Source organism: Chlorocebus sabaeus, chromosome 21 (genome assembly GCF_047675955.1).
Source record: "Chlorocebus sabaeus isolate Y175 chromosome 21, mChlSab1.0.hap1, whole genome shotgun sequence".
Taxonomy (NCBI): Eukaryota; Metazoa; Chordata; class Mammalia; order Primates; family Cercopithecidae; genus Chlorocebus; species Chlorocebus sabaeus.
Window position 1 is genome coordinate 56,767,399 of NC_132924.1, and position 15,503 is coordinate 56,782,901.

Consider the following 15,503-nt stretch of genomic DNA (forward strand, 5'->3'; position numbering starts at 1 on the left):
TCTAGAGCATCACTATGGATTTTTTTTTCTCTGAGAATAATAGCTTAGAATAATTTCCAAACAATTTACATTTGTGATAGGAAAAAAATTCGTAAGTTATTTTGACCAATTAAAAATGTATAGTTAAATTAAGGGAACACCATTTAAAAAAATTTTTAAAAACTTCAAAAATTGCCCAGCATTGTTCTAAGTCAAAGTGGATCTGGAAACATTTTCTGCCTCTAGATTCATCTCTGATGAAGTCTGCCTCATAGGTTAGGGATGACTCAGATATTCCAACTGCTTCATCGACTGAGTTCACCAACAGCCAGTCCATCTCCTGGTTCAATGACTGTTTTCTAATTTTTTGCTAAACATATAAAGCACTTTCATGCCAAAGCACTCGAGGTTCAGATTCCTGAGATAATAAAATCTTAACTCTAAGAGAGATCACTTTTTTTTTTTTTTTTTTTTTTGAGATGTTGCCCAGGCTGAAGTGCAGTGGCATGATCTTGGCTCACTGCAACCTCCGCCTCCTGGGTTCAAGTGATTCTCCTGCCTCATTCACCCAAGTAGCTGCGATTACTGGCATGCACCACCACACTCAGCTAATTTGTTTTGTATTTTTAGTAGAGACTGGGTTTCACCATGTTGGCCAGGCTGGTCTCGAATTCCTGACCTCAAGTGATCCGCCCATCTTGGCCTCCCAAAGTGCTGGGATTACAGATGTGAGCCACCGCGCCTAGCGATATGATCCTATTTTTACAACCAATGAAACTAAGGGCAAAGGTAGTTACTGAGGTAGCAATTTGGACATAAGAAGGAGGTAAAATGAACCTCCGATTTGGACAGGAGACTCAAGTGCTGTTCTCATCTTGGTTGCTGGCAATGGTCAGGCACTTACCCTCTCATTGCCTCATTTGTAAAGTAGGGATGATGATGTCTGACCCACTCATCAACAGAGATGTGGAGAGCATGAGAAAGGTAATTTAAGTAAAGGAAGTACTATGAGTTTATCATGGATTGTCATGCATTCTTTTTCTTTAAATTATCAGTCAAATTGAACAGGCTCCCCAAATGATATGTTTTGTGGCATACATACCCATTTTACAGTATTTTTCTGTTTTTTTAAAAAATTTCCTTAGGAATTAATTCTGATTGTTATGTGAGGATGTTAAGAAGCAGGGCATAGACCTTTCTTTAACAGGTAGGAGAGGACAGTATAGGGAGCTAAATGATTTGCTAAAGACCACATAACTTTCATCTGTTAGTGTGGGGCAATCAAGCCTCACCCCTTTGAGAAATGCCAGCATTCCATGACAGAAGGGCAGGCAGGTAATGTGTTTTGAATCACCTGCTCCAAGATTCTGAAGATTGTTTTAAATCTTCTAAGATTCTTGGAAGACAAAAGGTCAACAAGCAAAAGCAAAAGTGCAAAAATTGTGGAAAAATTCACGAAAATGTATCATTTTAGCCTCCCAGAGCCCCACCCCTCAGGCTACCCCACTATTTCTCTGACCATGTCAGGGATCTGTCCCCTCGTCTCTGCCTGAGTGGACTGGAGACTGCCTCTGGACCCGGTCCCACTTCACCCCTGAAAAACCTACCAGTCTAACCCCTTGCTCGCCTTGCCCGGGTGTCCTGTATACCTAAAGGGAGGCACAGATTGTGGAGTAATAACATTTGAGAATGGAGCCAGGGTTGACTTTTTTCCACTTCACCAGCCAGATCCTGCTTTTTTTTTTCCCCCAGATTTGCCATTAACTTGCTGTGTGTCTTTAGGGAATGTATGGTTTTAACACTTCTGATCTTTATCTTTTTACTTCCTCATTTGTGTGAAATAAATTATAAGATCCATCTTCTAGGACTGAATATTAAATAAAACAAAAAAATGTAATGAGCTTAACACATTGCTTGTACATTATAAACCCTGAACATGATGCTGTTTTTCCTTCTTAATGTTTATTCCTCTCTTCTAATTTTTTTTATTTTCTTGCTTCCTTGCCTCTTCTCTTTCTTCTACTTTCTTCTTTTTACCTATTCAGAGCTGTACTTTTTTTTTTTAGAAGTTTACCTTATATTTTGTAACATTTTATGTCTTAAATATTCACACAAATAATTTCCTAAGTAGTCAGGCTTTTAATAATAGCTAACTTTCATGAATGGGGGACAGGGAAAGAGTTCTTGCAAATCACAAGAATTCTTTCAGAGTTGCTACTTTCCATTGTTCATTTAAAAATCAAGTTTAAAATATAACTATTTATTGTAACTATACACATCCACACACATATGTAGCCATGCACATACATATTTTTTATTTTTCACATGTGACTAATACATCCTAATCCATCTATTTCCTTGTGGCGCTTTCCACAGTGGGATTCTTCATTTTTACCTAAAGTTGTAAGGATTTATAACTGATGTACACGCTGTTAAAAAAATCAAATGACTTTTTATAACCAAGGTTAAACATGCAAATATCATTCATATGTTCCTCTTTATAATCACATGGCTAATAACCATTTTGAATAGTTCTCAGTCAAATCTTCCTCATTTTTTAGTAATTGCAGCTATAATAATTTTAAATAGCTGCATTATCTGTAGTAATGTTCACCATCCCAATGCAATATTTTTCATAGTAAAAATATCTGTCTCAGGTATTGCTTACTTTAGTTTTTTTTTTTTTAAATCTTGCAAAATTAAGACATTAGAAAAGCACTCTGATTTCAGTTGGTTTCTCACATACATGAAGTATGGCCAACACATTAAGTGAGTAGGACTTTAGGTTTCAAGATAAATATTCCATGGGATGTGTGGCTCATCAGCCTCTTTGTAATTTTTCAGTTAGATGAAGTAATTTTAAAAAGTATGTGAGACTATCATGTTAACCATTGATTTCCAAGAGATACACGACAATTCACCTCTGTATTAATCTCAAAATTAAACTTTTCTGTTAAAAAGATATCTTACAGATTTCCTTTCACTTTAATATACATTATTTTTTAAAGCATTTACAGAAAATGTAGAAGTGTACATTGGTTTCCACAGAACAACTGCTAACCCCCTCTAAGCTCTAAAAGCCTTTTTAAAAGGACAATTATTAATGGCACCCAAATTCAGGAGATGGTTGACTTACTGGTATACAAATACACGTCTGTGTTCAGAGGAAGCCTATATTTTTTAGGACAATTCCCTTTACCACACACACAGATGGGAGCAAAGTGGGAGGTAATATGCAATGAAACAGCCACTGAACGACCAAGCATACCCGCTTCACATAAATACAGCCCCACTGTATTTAACTCCCGGGAGAGTCTAGCATCACGGCTAACAATGGATGAAACCACGGACCAGAATTCCAAGCCAGAATGCAATATACAGAGGGTGTAAATATACTACAGTGTTTTACCACAAAAAGATATATGGTATGTAACTTATTTAGAGCAGTTTCAAAGAAGTCGACAAAGTAGGAGTTATATTAGTCTCTGTACAGCACAGTCTGCTATTACCAGTCAATAGGTAAAAATTTCTGTAAAATTTAGCAACACTCTTACCTATGGTGGACAGATGGGATTTGATTATCTTTGAATTTCTTTTCATCTGGAAATCCCATCTAAGGGAACCCTCACCCACCCATGAAGCTTCAGACCTCTCTGCCAAAGGTCTCTTCCCCCATATCTTTAAAGGAGTAGTTTATTTTTACCGCATTTTTTTTTTTTAAGAGTAATACTTTTAAAAAAATCCATTACCACCTAATTAAGGACAGAAATAAGGTAGGACATAAAAGTCAAAGTAAATAGTAACAAATATGGGTCTCTATCAACTTCAATAAGCCAGTGAATACAGAAAGAAATATATATCCTTCTCCTTAAACGCTATCTTAAGAAAGTAACATGTAAAATATTTTTCATGTTAAAATTTAGCATTATAGGAAGCATGACAACATTCTGAAGGTTTTACCTTTGGAAGAAAAACAACGACAACAACAACAACAACAAATAGCCAAAGAAAGAGTTAATTCACGAAGACCTGAAGACAAATAGTCTTGTTTCACATTTGTAGTAATATCTTATCATCCTTCTTTCCTCAGAAATCTTTTAGCCTTATTGTTTTCCTTACTGTTTGGAATAATCTATTTCTCTGCCCAAAAGATGGAGAAAATGCTAAAAACGCTGGTTGATGGACAATAATGAGAAATAAACTTTCTAAACATGGATAACTTCTTTTTCCATAACACAAAAGATCAAGAAAATGGTAGGAAAAACTAAAGCATGTGCTACACAAGCTCACCTGTCACATAAGCTACTAAACACATATCCCTTCTTTTCCTGATATTATTAACTATAGGTTTTCTGGTAAATTCTTAGCAACTGCTGCATCTAAGTAGTTTTGACAAAAAGAAGGCTTATTGCTAAACACCTTAAAAATATTTACCAAGGTAATAAAAGAAATGTCATTCCCTCCTACGGAATGTTTGGGCATAAAAGAGGTATTTTTATAACGCAGTTCATGATTTACCATATCTATAGTGTCCAAAAAAAGCACAATGAAAAGGAAGCATTTTTCCAGTGGTTTGACAACTGTTTGAATCAACTGTTATGCTTTTATTACACTAGTGGCCAACTGCTCACTTTTAAAAGCACAGGAGGGGAGGGAAACGGGGAAAGAGATTGGGGGGAAGGATAGGCACGCTTTTCTAAAGATACTTTCTAAATATCCTTTTCCCTGCAACTACAGTTAAGTAATTTTTTTCCTGTGCATCAATCTGTAGCCAACTTGGAGGCTACATCCTGAATGCGCTAAACAATTAAATTTTCCCTTAATTTTTCCTCAAATTTTCACACATGAATCATTCATTCACCCATCAAATATTTACTGGGTGCCTATTTTGTGCCAGGCACTTTGCTAGACTGGGTTATTGTGTTTTAATAGACAATCATCAAATAACCACTTTGTGTACAATTCTGTGGATGTGGTCTTCCAAAGGTTAAAAAAAAAAAATCTGAGGAATGTGATAATCAAGGGAGGGCTGACAATCTGAATTTTTTTTTTTAAGTCACAAGGGTAACTTTTTTTTTTTTTTTAATCATACTAGAAGGTTTTCACTTTCTTATTTATTCATTCACTTTAAAAATATTCATTTATGTTCACTTTCTATCTAAGGGACCTTAATGCTGAGACCAACAGAAAGAAAAAATTTATTCTGAATATTAAGAAACTATTGGTTGGTTATTAGGAGAAAGAGCTTAGAAATGGGAGACTGTTTTATCTATTAGGTTAAAAGTACGAAATTGCTTTTACAATGTTAGCAATTTGGATATTTCTTAAGTGATAAGTAACTCATGCTTTAAAATTTAAAAGATGTTCTGATAGCTGACATTCTCAAAAATTCATGTAAGCTTTCCTTGAAAGTGAAATATAATGATTCATTCACTTCCTCACTTTTCAAGTCCAACCTACGTGGTGTATAAATATTTACACAGGAAACATGCATAAGCAGATACTTGATTATGTATTATATTTTAGATATGCCAACAGTAGCACACATACACATGTAAGAAACAACTCCATTCTATACAGGCCAGGGTTAATCTACATTCACAGATGATTGGAGAGACTTCACATTTAGCTTTTAAAGCTGTGATTTGAGGCTACTGCTCTAAGCAGCAATTTTTCAAGATAAAATTTAGCAATTTTGAAATTATAGAACCAAACACAATTTTGTCAGCCATAAAAAAATTAACACTATAATTAACAACTGCTTCATAATCCAAACTGCTATTGAAGATGACAGTTTGAAACCACAGAAGAATCGTGAAGATGATTAATTATACAAACTGGTTCTTCTTTCAGAAGGTTTATATTCATAGATCATTTATCACCAAAATGAGAATATATGAACTTCATTGAATATTGCAAATTACTATACACACATTAATTTGCTGTTTGTATTATTAGATATTAGGGCTTTCTTTTCATTGAGTCAACTACTCCATAGTACATGAAGTCATAAGTATTTCTTATCAATTCAGAAAAAACATTTACTTGAGAAGATATTAATCCTGTAAGTCCATTTTCATATACTAATGCTATCTGAATAAGCATACTATTTATATAAAAATTAGTTTAATCATGGTCTTTTACATATATAATTATCAAAGTGAAAGCCACTGCTATTACACACACTATAAGATGAATACATACAACATTAATTGGAATTAATTGCACCTTTTCTTTTTTAAATTAAGCACTTTTCCCAGAAGAAATAAAGTTAATACTAACATTACAATCACAGATTTTACCCAAAATATTTAATTTCAAATACATATAATTTATTATGACAAATGAATTAATATATTATTTCAAAGAGGCTTATTTTATTTAATTATATTTATTAGCATCCCAAATCTGCCCATGCAAATATACCTTTGTGCCCTTTGACTTAATAGCACAGCATTGTGGCTATAACACTAAAAATTCAAGTAAAAACTGAAAAATCTAGTTGAAAATCTTGATGCTTTGTTCTTACGTCATCAACTGCTATCTAGATGTTATAGACAGAACCAGGTATTTGGATTTTAACATTTTATCTGGATGTTTGGTATCACTGGAAGAATTTATGCCTAAGTCTTTTCTTTTTCATGAAGGGAAAATCAAAGGAAGCATTTGGTATCAGCTAAAGAAAATAATGTTTATCCACCTAAGAACAAGCCAGTACTTAGGAAATTAACGGCCACACTCATGTAATGAGAAACACCCAGTGTTTCAGATGATCATACCTGGATCTTGCTAACCTGAGACCAACTCGGCTCTTCTGGAGGCTGCAAAAACTCAGCCATGCAATCAGGTTTGCCTTGCGCAGGGGACAAAAGCCTTCATAAAGCACAGTTACTAAAACTGGCTGATTGCAAATGCAGTTCTTTTTATTAAGGGACTCTTGTTTGAATTAACCTCCCAAATCCAAGTTTAACTTTTCAGTTTTGTGTTTTGTACACCCACTTCCTCAAGGAGGAGAATTACTTATATTCAAGGCATAGGCTGCTTATGGAGAATTGACCTAGGCCCTATACTACTGGAAAACATGAAGGAGTTCCACAAAGTAAACAAGTATTGCCTAAGTGTGATCCCCTTAAAAATCATCATTGTATTGTATTTATTTTGTGTCACTGAAACCCTTTTTAGCTCCTAGTACTTCCAGTTTATCAAATGCCACTACGTCAAACTGCTGTTGAAAGCATTAAAAAAATGGCCCGTTGAATCTCTTTTCTTTTATTCTTATTCTTGCTGGCTATGAAACCTTATGAGGCACCTATTAACAGTTTTTACATGTAACACCTTGACCATCATTCTAAAATATATTATGTAGGCCATTTTTCCGGTTGGGGTTACAAATAAACTTTTCACTCCTGATTTTTCGTTTTGGCTTTAAAATATATTCAAACGGACATTTAAAATCATGTTTTACTTTTTTAGCAGTGTTACATTTGATCTCTCACGTTAACCCACATCTTTCTTTTCCAAGAATTTTTCAAGGCCCATATTTCCAATGTTAAATGTATTACACTTATTGAAATTTATAATAAAATGAATACTATTCTTTTGGCCCCCAAATAGTCATATCAAACAAGCTATTTGAAATGCTACCAAAGTTCAGAGTTCAAATTTAAAGATTTATGCATATTTTCTTAGGTAATTAGTGAATAGGATACCAAATCAATAAAGCTAGGATAAGATTTGTCCATCTCTCAAACCACGGTTTTTAAGTTGCCATTTTATTCTTCAAATCCTACTTTGAGCTGAAAATGATTCTGTAATTTTATCATTTGACTACTGTAAAATATAATCAGGGATTTGAAACCTGTGTGAATTTATCACAACTGAAAACAAAATCTTCCCTGGAAGAGGTTAATGGAAAAAGAAATAATAGGAGGTGGAAGATAAACTGCTTCTTTCAAAACTGGAGCTGCAAACAGCATTCTAACTAATTCAGATAAGCAGCAAACATAGTTGTTAGGGGATATTTATGACAGCCGCATCTGTGTGACAGCACTGAAGCCTTAACAATGGCGGCAGGCTTTCTATAAAACACATCTGCAAGAAAGACAGGTAGATAGGCTGGCTATCAATCATCAGGACACATGAATTATTCTATACATACTGGCCTATGTGCTGTTGAAGTCAGCTCTATATACATAGAAAAGCTTGCTCTTTGGTAATGGAGCCATGGCAATGAGTAATTTTTATTTTTAATTCTTTAAAATGTGTGTTCATACATCATTTGAAAAAAAACCCAAGAATACCTCTCTTTTCAAGTATATTAATAGTTAATTTTTGACTTATTATCCTACCCATGTTTCATTTAATTGCATGGAATCCTTCCTATAATCCAAAACAAATAAATTGCATCCCATAGTTTGGAGATTTCTCAAAACTTATTCAGAATCTGGGCTCATTTTTAATTTTGAATCTCAGAAAATTTAAATGGTGCATGCAACCACTGTCTATGTAAATTAACTTTTCAAGGCACAGATAGAATAAAAATTATAGCCAAATAATAAAAAGAGGTCTTCTCTGTCTTTTGTCAGATTCAGATTCGCATAACTTCCATTTATGCTAATGGGAGTTCAGCACCTGCTCTGCAAAGAAAATAGACCCCTATCTGTGAAAATAAATGTGTACAGTGTATTTTCCAGATATAATGCTGAAATCAAACCACCAAAAATGTGAGCTATATAAACACAGCCTCATGTGACCTACCTGAAAACATTGCTGTTTTATATTTTACCTCTTGAGTAATAGGTTGTGGGATATTACTCATGTCTTTGTCATTTAAATGTAACAAAAAGAAAAAAAAAAGGAGATGGACAAACTCAGTCTGGTGATTTCAGTGAGCTCATACACAATCCTATGTTTACGCCTTCAGAAGTTCATAATAAATTGTATCACTAAATCTGGATTCAAGCCACTGCTCTCTGCCATCAACTTAAAAGTCATAGAGGATAAGTGTACATAATAAGAGGAAGGCATGGTCATGGAGGCACTGAGCTGGGGCTCCCTGCAGCAGCTGCAGCCTCAGCTGGGACAGGAGATGAGGCAGACGATTGTCGGTGACTGGTGATACCAGAGTCCCTTTCTGCAATGCCCTAATCAGGGAGTGCCAGGGCTCACAGGAAGGCAAGTCTACCTGGGCTTGAATGGGGATGTTTCCATCAGTGCTCACAGCAGCTCCCTTCAGGGAGATCTCAACAATGGTGTGGAGAGAGAAAGCCTGTCCCACTCCACTCCAACTGGCGTAGGCATCTCAGAGATCTTTCCCCAAATTATATTATTAATACATTTTTCAGGTAAAACTATGATGTGATCAAAACAGGGTTGTGGGAGGTGAACTGGGATCTTCAGCATGGCTTTAGCTCTATATGTACCTTGATGTTTATCATGGTAGAGTCATGGCCCTTCTCACTAAACATTTTTAAATAGTTTTAAGAAATAGGTAATGAGGCCGGGCACAGTGGCTCACACCTGTAATCTCAGTACTTTGGGAGGCCGAGGCGGGTGGATCACCTGAGGTCAGGAGTTCCAGACCAGCCTGGCCAACATAGCAAAATCCTGTCTCTACTAAAGATACAAAAATTGGTTGGGTGTGGTGGCGTGTGCCTGTAATCCCAGATACTCGGGAGGCTGAGGCAAGAGAATTGCTTAAACCTGGGAGGCGGAAGTGCGCCATTGCACTCCAGCCTGGGCAAGAGCAAAACTCCTTCTCAAAAAAAAAGAATAAAAAGAGAAATAGGTAATCAGAAGATTGTAGTGTGTCCATCCATTTAACTACATTTCTAGAGCTTTCTTTTTCTTCCTAATGATCTAGGTTACGGCCTTTTTTTTTTTTTTTCCTGATTTGCCTCATGAGTGGCACTAAGAGTAACACTCTAGTGGACAGGACCGGCTACATAATTTGCATGGTTCAGTGAAAAATGAATATGTGGAATTCCTTCCTGACAAATTTTTAGCAATTGTAAGACAATGACCCAAGCTCAGGGCTCCCCTAAGCATGGGGCCCTATGCAATTGCACAAGTCCTATACCCTTCAAGACAGCCTCACTTGTGGAACAGGGTCTTGGCAAAAGCTAGTCTACAGGCCGCTCTTTTCTCCCCAGCTTGAAAGAAGTCTCTCAAATCAACACTGGGAGAATGAATGCGAGATGTCTTCCCACAGACATCTATTCAATGTACTGAGGAAAATGGACCAACACTATGTGCTCTAAAAAACCTACCATCTACTTTTTAAAACAGATTGTATTACAAAGCTTATGTAAAAGCATTTTGTCTTCTTTCTAGAGGGTTCTATAAAGCAAGGTTTTCTATCTCAAGGCTAGCATGACCGTGGTTACTAGTTTCGTTTTAATAAGGACCAGGGAACCAATTTTGAATATTGGTAAATGGTGGCAGAGCCTACTGGCAATTTAGTCTTCAATGCCATATTTATTTCTTCTTAAATAGCTCTCTGCTCAACCATCCTCCCTGCAGTCAGTCATGTACCAGCCTTCGATAGGACCTCTAATTCCAAGTGGGCCACCCTGCCGGGAAGCATTCCATCTGGCCTTCCGCAGTTTAGGTGATTTGGAAGAATGAGAAGGCACTTGTCCAGAGGGTACACTTCTCTTTAAGCACAGTTATGTTCTGTCAGTTCTGGGCTGGTGAACGATCCTATAGTAATCACAATAATGACAGCATTTGCCCTTAAGGGATCTACCTCTTTCAGAAGCAGGCTGCAGCTAAGCCTCAGAGGTAGGGAAGTCACTTTTCCTTTTAGTACATGGTGCCTCTACAGACTAGGTCTTCAGCGATTTAGAATAAAGCTTAGTGGTGACAGAGAGAAACACAAAAATTCCCCTTCTCCCCAAATAAATATAATTTATAAAAATACTTAGAAAAAAACCACAGTTCAGGCAATTATTTTGTTAAGTCTGAGTTTTTCTGAGCTATGGATTGCTTTGTATATGATCAACAATACCTAAAGAATTGTTCAAGTGTATAAGCTTATCCTGATTTCCGGTCATTCAGAGAAGGGCTAGAGATTGTAATATTACCTACTCTCAATCAAATAGTATATCCTTTCTTTTTCTTGGTAGTGAATTTGTAGGGATAAACAACCCTACAAATTGTTTGGCCTATTATATGTCACAGAGATTTTTCTATAGCCTGTCTAGACTCCAGACAATAGGCGAGACCGGCCTATAGTTGCAGACATTTCTATAGTCTGTAATATCACTTAGAAAAGTAAGGGCAATAACATAAAAATGAAAACCAGCCTGACCTGCCAGTACGATAGTAGAAATATGAGTATAACAACACTTTACAATTTAGAAATGATGATAGCATCCTAGAAAGAAATTTTAGCAGCCACATATCAGCCAAAGCAACGTTTGTAAAATCATATATACTCGCAAAATATGTCATATTCAAGTAATTCTGTCCAAAAGCCATAAAATTACTTTTATTGTAGAAAATTCTGTATATATGTCATGTTGTGTTTCCTTATTGCATAGAGACTGTGTATGAATGTATGTGTGTGCATATATATAGTGTGTATATAAATAATATTTAAGTCAAAATAAAGACTTTTCAAAAGGCCTTTTAAAATATAAAACAGATTGTTAAACTATTCTGTTTTTCAGTCCTTTTAGAATACAACAAAGAGGAATAAAACAATTATATTGTATATAATCTTAAGTGAGTTAAGGGACATTATGTGTATGCAAAGGAGGTACAGCAAAAAGTTTTTACATTTTATCTATTTTCTGCCATTGTGTCTCTGAGCATGTCTTCATGTCTATTTCTCTCCCACAATTACACTTGTTATAAACAAAGGAAAGGAAAAGGAAGAAAGGAAGAAAAGACAGAAAGAGAGAAAAGCCTTTTTTTTTACATTCTCCTTTGCTCTTTTTTATTTTTTAGGAAGTGACCAATAAAGAATATCTCTTTTTGTTATTGTCATTTAGTTTTACTTTGATGAAGGCCATGAGAAAGATACATTAAACATAAAGAACACTCATTTAAGAAAAAATACTGCTGTAACACTACTGGCGGTATTTCCGACTGAGAGGGTATTCTCTTTCCCAAAGACTCCAAAGTATATCAATAGTCACCAGACCATTTGCATCTTCATCAGTGGGGTCAATATTAACAGAGTTTTTGTCACTGTTGGAACAACTCAGCTTGTGGTATCAGTAGTCAAGGGGGTGTCAAATGAAATAGATAACATGAAGTAAAAGAAAGAGATTGTATTTTTACTTAGAATTATGCATCCAGAATAGAAAACTCCCATTTCTAAAGTCATTCGGTTTTTGTCCCTGGCTGAATTTTTTTAAACACCATCTAGCTTGTTTCAACATAATCAACTATACCATATAGCAGTATAAAATATGTCATCAAAAGTTCCATTGTAGAACAAACCATTTAAGATTGCCAAATTTATAGAATGCTGATTGATGAAACCATAAAGAACTCTTCTCAGTGTGATCAGCTAAACCCATCCACCAGGCACTCACAGAGTACTTTCTAGGTCTAGGATGCTATGCATACAAATGTGGTATATTTTCCCCCTGGAATGCAAATGTTATATTCATATTATGCCAAAATAGCATTACATAACACTCTTATTTTGTTTTGCTTGAAAGTTCAATATTTTCTTTTCCTTTAAGGAAAAAATTCTTTATCTCGCCAGAAATGAAGGTTTTGGTCAACACTTTCTCATATAGTAAAAATAAACAGACAATCTTAAGTACAATTGACTGATAATGTAACATTAAATTAAGATCGTATACAAATTCAAGGAGATTTGTCTGAAATAAAAGATGTAATTTTTTTTTTCCTTTTTTACATGCCACGATGTTCAGGAAATTTTGAGTATCACCAAACAGCACAAAATTCTAATTAATCTCATTTTCAATTGGCTACACTTTAATTAAATAAAAATAGTATATATATTAATTGAACATACTAACCAAAACTTGATTTTTCAAGTAAATAAAACATTCCAAATTCAATTTTAGCATGATGTATTTGGCAAACTTTTCTTCCTTTTTCCTGAGATGGAGTCTCTCTATCACCCAGGCTGGATTGCAATGGCACAATCTCGGCTCACTGCAACCTCTGCCTCCTGGATTCAAGTGATTCTCCTGCCTCAGCCTCCCAAGTAGCTGGGATTACAGGTGCCCGCCACCACGCCTGGCTAATTTTTGTATTTTTAGTACAGACAGGGTTTCACTATGTTGGCCAGGCTGGTCTTGAACTCCTGACCTTGTGATCCACCCACCTTGGCCTCCCAAAGGCTGGGATTACAGCCGTGAGCCACGGAGCCCAGCCTTTAAACTTTTCATTCTCATGAAATTAGTGGGAAGTGCCACTCTCCATCACAGGATGAGGGGACATTCTACAGCACTCTAAAAGGAGCTTAGATCGTTAACATAAGTGTCCTGTGCATGGAGACAGAAGATCAAATTATGCCCTAAGGAAGTCTCGCCAAACTAGCATTGAAGTCAATGGAAATTTGCAAGCATATTATAGAGGGTCCTTGTGGCCTACAAGGTCTTGCCAATAATTTCACTAGGTCTCTAAAGTAGATCTACAAGTCAAAACAATAACAACAACACAAATACACATGTACCTCTCCAACGTCATAGACCCAAATACGGCCTTCCGAGTCCCCAACAGCAACTTCTTTGCCGGCTTGGGCCCAACGAACACGGTTTAGGGCGGATGCTCCCTCAATGGCCACACTTGCTGTTGGAACCTGCCAAAGGGTTTACAACAGAATAAGAGAATCTCTGAATATGAATTTAAATATACAAATTTGCAATAATACTTTTAACTGGATGAGTCACCAACTGCCTTCATGTGCATGAAGTAATATTCATCCCTTGTGCCGGGGGAAAAAGCGCTCATTGTTCTTAAATCATATGCTCCACTGAATTAAGGGGTAGAGAGAAGAGACATTTTAACAAAAAGAAAAGGAGGGAGAGTCTTTTTACATAGTCACCGGGCAGTAAGTGGCATGAATATTTCTTTGGATTATGACAAGTGTACATCCAACAAAAAATACAGGAGCTAAATGGGATCCTTCCCCATCGGGTCATAGTTTATGGACAGATGGAGAGAGAGAGATCTCAGGATTTACCAAAATTAAGGATACTAAAAAGGCAGAAAGGGGGTGTGTGGTGGAATAAAAGTCATATTAATGTGAGTCTTCGAGGAAAATGTAAACATACGTATTGATCCCTCAAAACCTCATCAGGGAGGAGATGATCAGAAGAAGAAAGGAAAACATAAAGGTAAAAAAAAATTTCAAAAAACTCAAATTATCTCTCTCTCTCTCCCTTTCTCTCTCTTTTGTTAAATCTGTCTTCCTCCCTCTGGCAGTACCGAAGTGTAATAAGCAATCCACAACTTTGGCACTATCTCCAGGGTGACATCGTGATAGAATACAGCCACCCACTCATAGAAAATGCCTTATATCTCCTTTAATAAACACTTCAAATCTAAAAGCATTGATAATTATCACAGTAATAATAATTAAAGTGAACTGGAGGTGCTGCAATGGAACCTATAGTATTTGTTCCAAGAACCTCAGTATTCGGAAAGACTTTTTAGTATGTCTACCTCTCTTCCATTATCTGTTGTGTAAAAGCTTGTCTTCAAGGTTAGAAGTTTATAATTGACATAAAGTTCAGAGCTCTTGAGCCTTTTACAAGAATGTTGAATAGGAAATGACAACATGCCATTAAGAAAGGAAAAGGTAAATATTAAAACAAAAAGAAAAAATATGGTGAAAAGGGGACCACTAAGATCATCTCATGCCACTGTTCAAGACCTGTGTCTAATAAACATGTCACATTAATATGGAAATACAACATGTACTGTGGCTTAGTACCACTGGCATTCTGTTATTCAGGGAATTGAAACCATCTGTTTATACAAAATTATTGACCCAATACCTATCTTTAAAATAGCAATAAAAACTCCATCATATGTAAGAATCTATGTTTAAACTTAATCTTGAAATCAATAAAAATTCTTTCACTTGCTTAAATCACTGTATGTCAATTGTGAACAACAACAACAAAAAAACCAAAAGTTCCCGGCTCATTTATTTTTAAAAAATACACAATTTCTATAATAAAAGTACCTGCTGTGCAAGCTAGAGTCTGAATTTTTAACCAAATCTTTCAAAGGCTGAAACAATGTGAATTTAGATGGATCATAATTCTGTCAATACATTTTATTATTACTGTGCTGCCCAGAAAACAAATCTGTGATTCAACTGTAGACTCTTCAAAGTTAATTTTTAATACCACAATTTAGAAGGTTCATACAGGATTCTTACTTAATTCTACTACCTAATTCCATGAACAATCTGATATTGAATAGAATTAGGTAATCTATGAACAATCTTAAAAATAGAATAAACTGTTTAATCTTAATATGAATATAACAAAAAAAGCTCTGAAAATAAACTGACATTGTAACAC

General features: G+C 35.6%; 1 protein-coding gene across 5 annotated transcripts in view; it reads right to left on the reverse strand.

Annotated features, from left to right (window-relative positions):
- The window catches only part of DYNC1I1 (dynein cytoplasmic 1 intermediate chain 1), a 320,393-nt gene that overhangs the window by 4,464 nt on the left and 300,426 nt on the right, over positions 1-15,503 (reverse strand). For all 5 annotated transcript variants that reach the window (XM_007982105.3, XM_007982103.3, XM_073009119.1 and 2 more), the window contains one exon: positions 13,643-13,768. In XM_007982105.3, the coding sequence (XP_007980296.1) occupies positions 13,643-13,768 (126 nt within the window). The remainder of the gene's footprint in view (positions 1-13,642; positions 13,769-15,503) is intronic.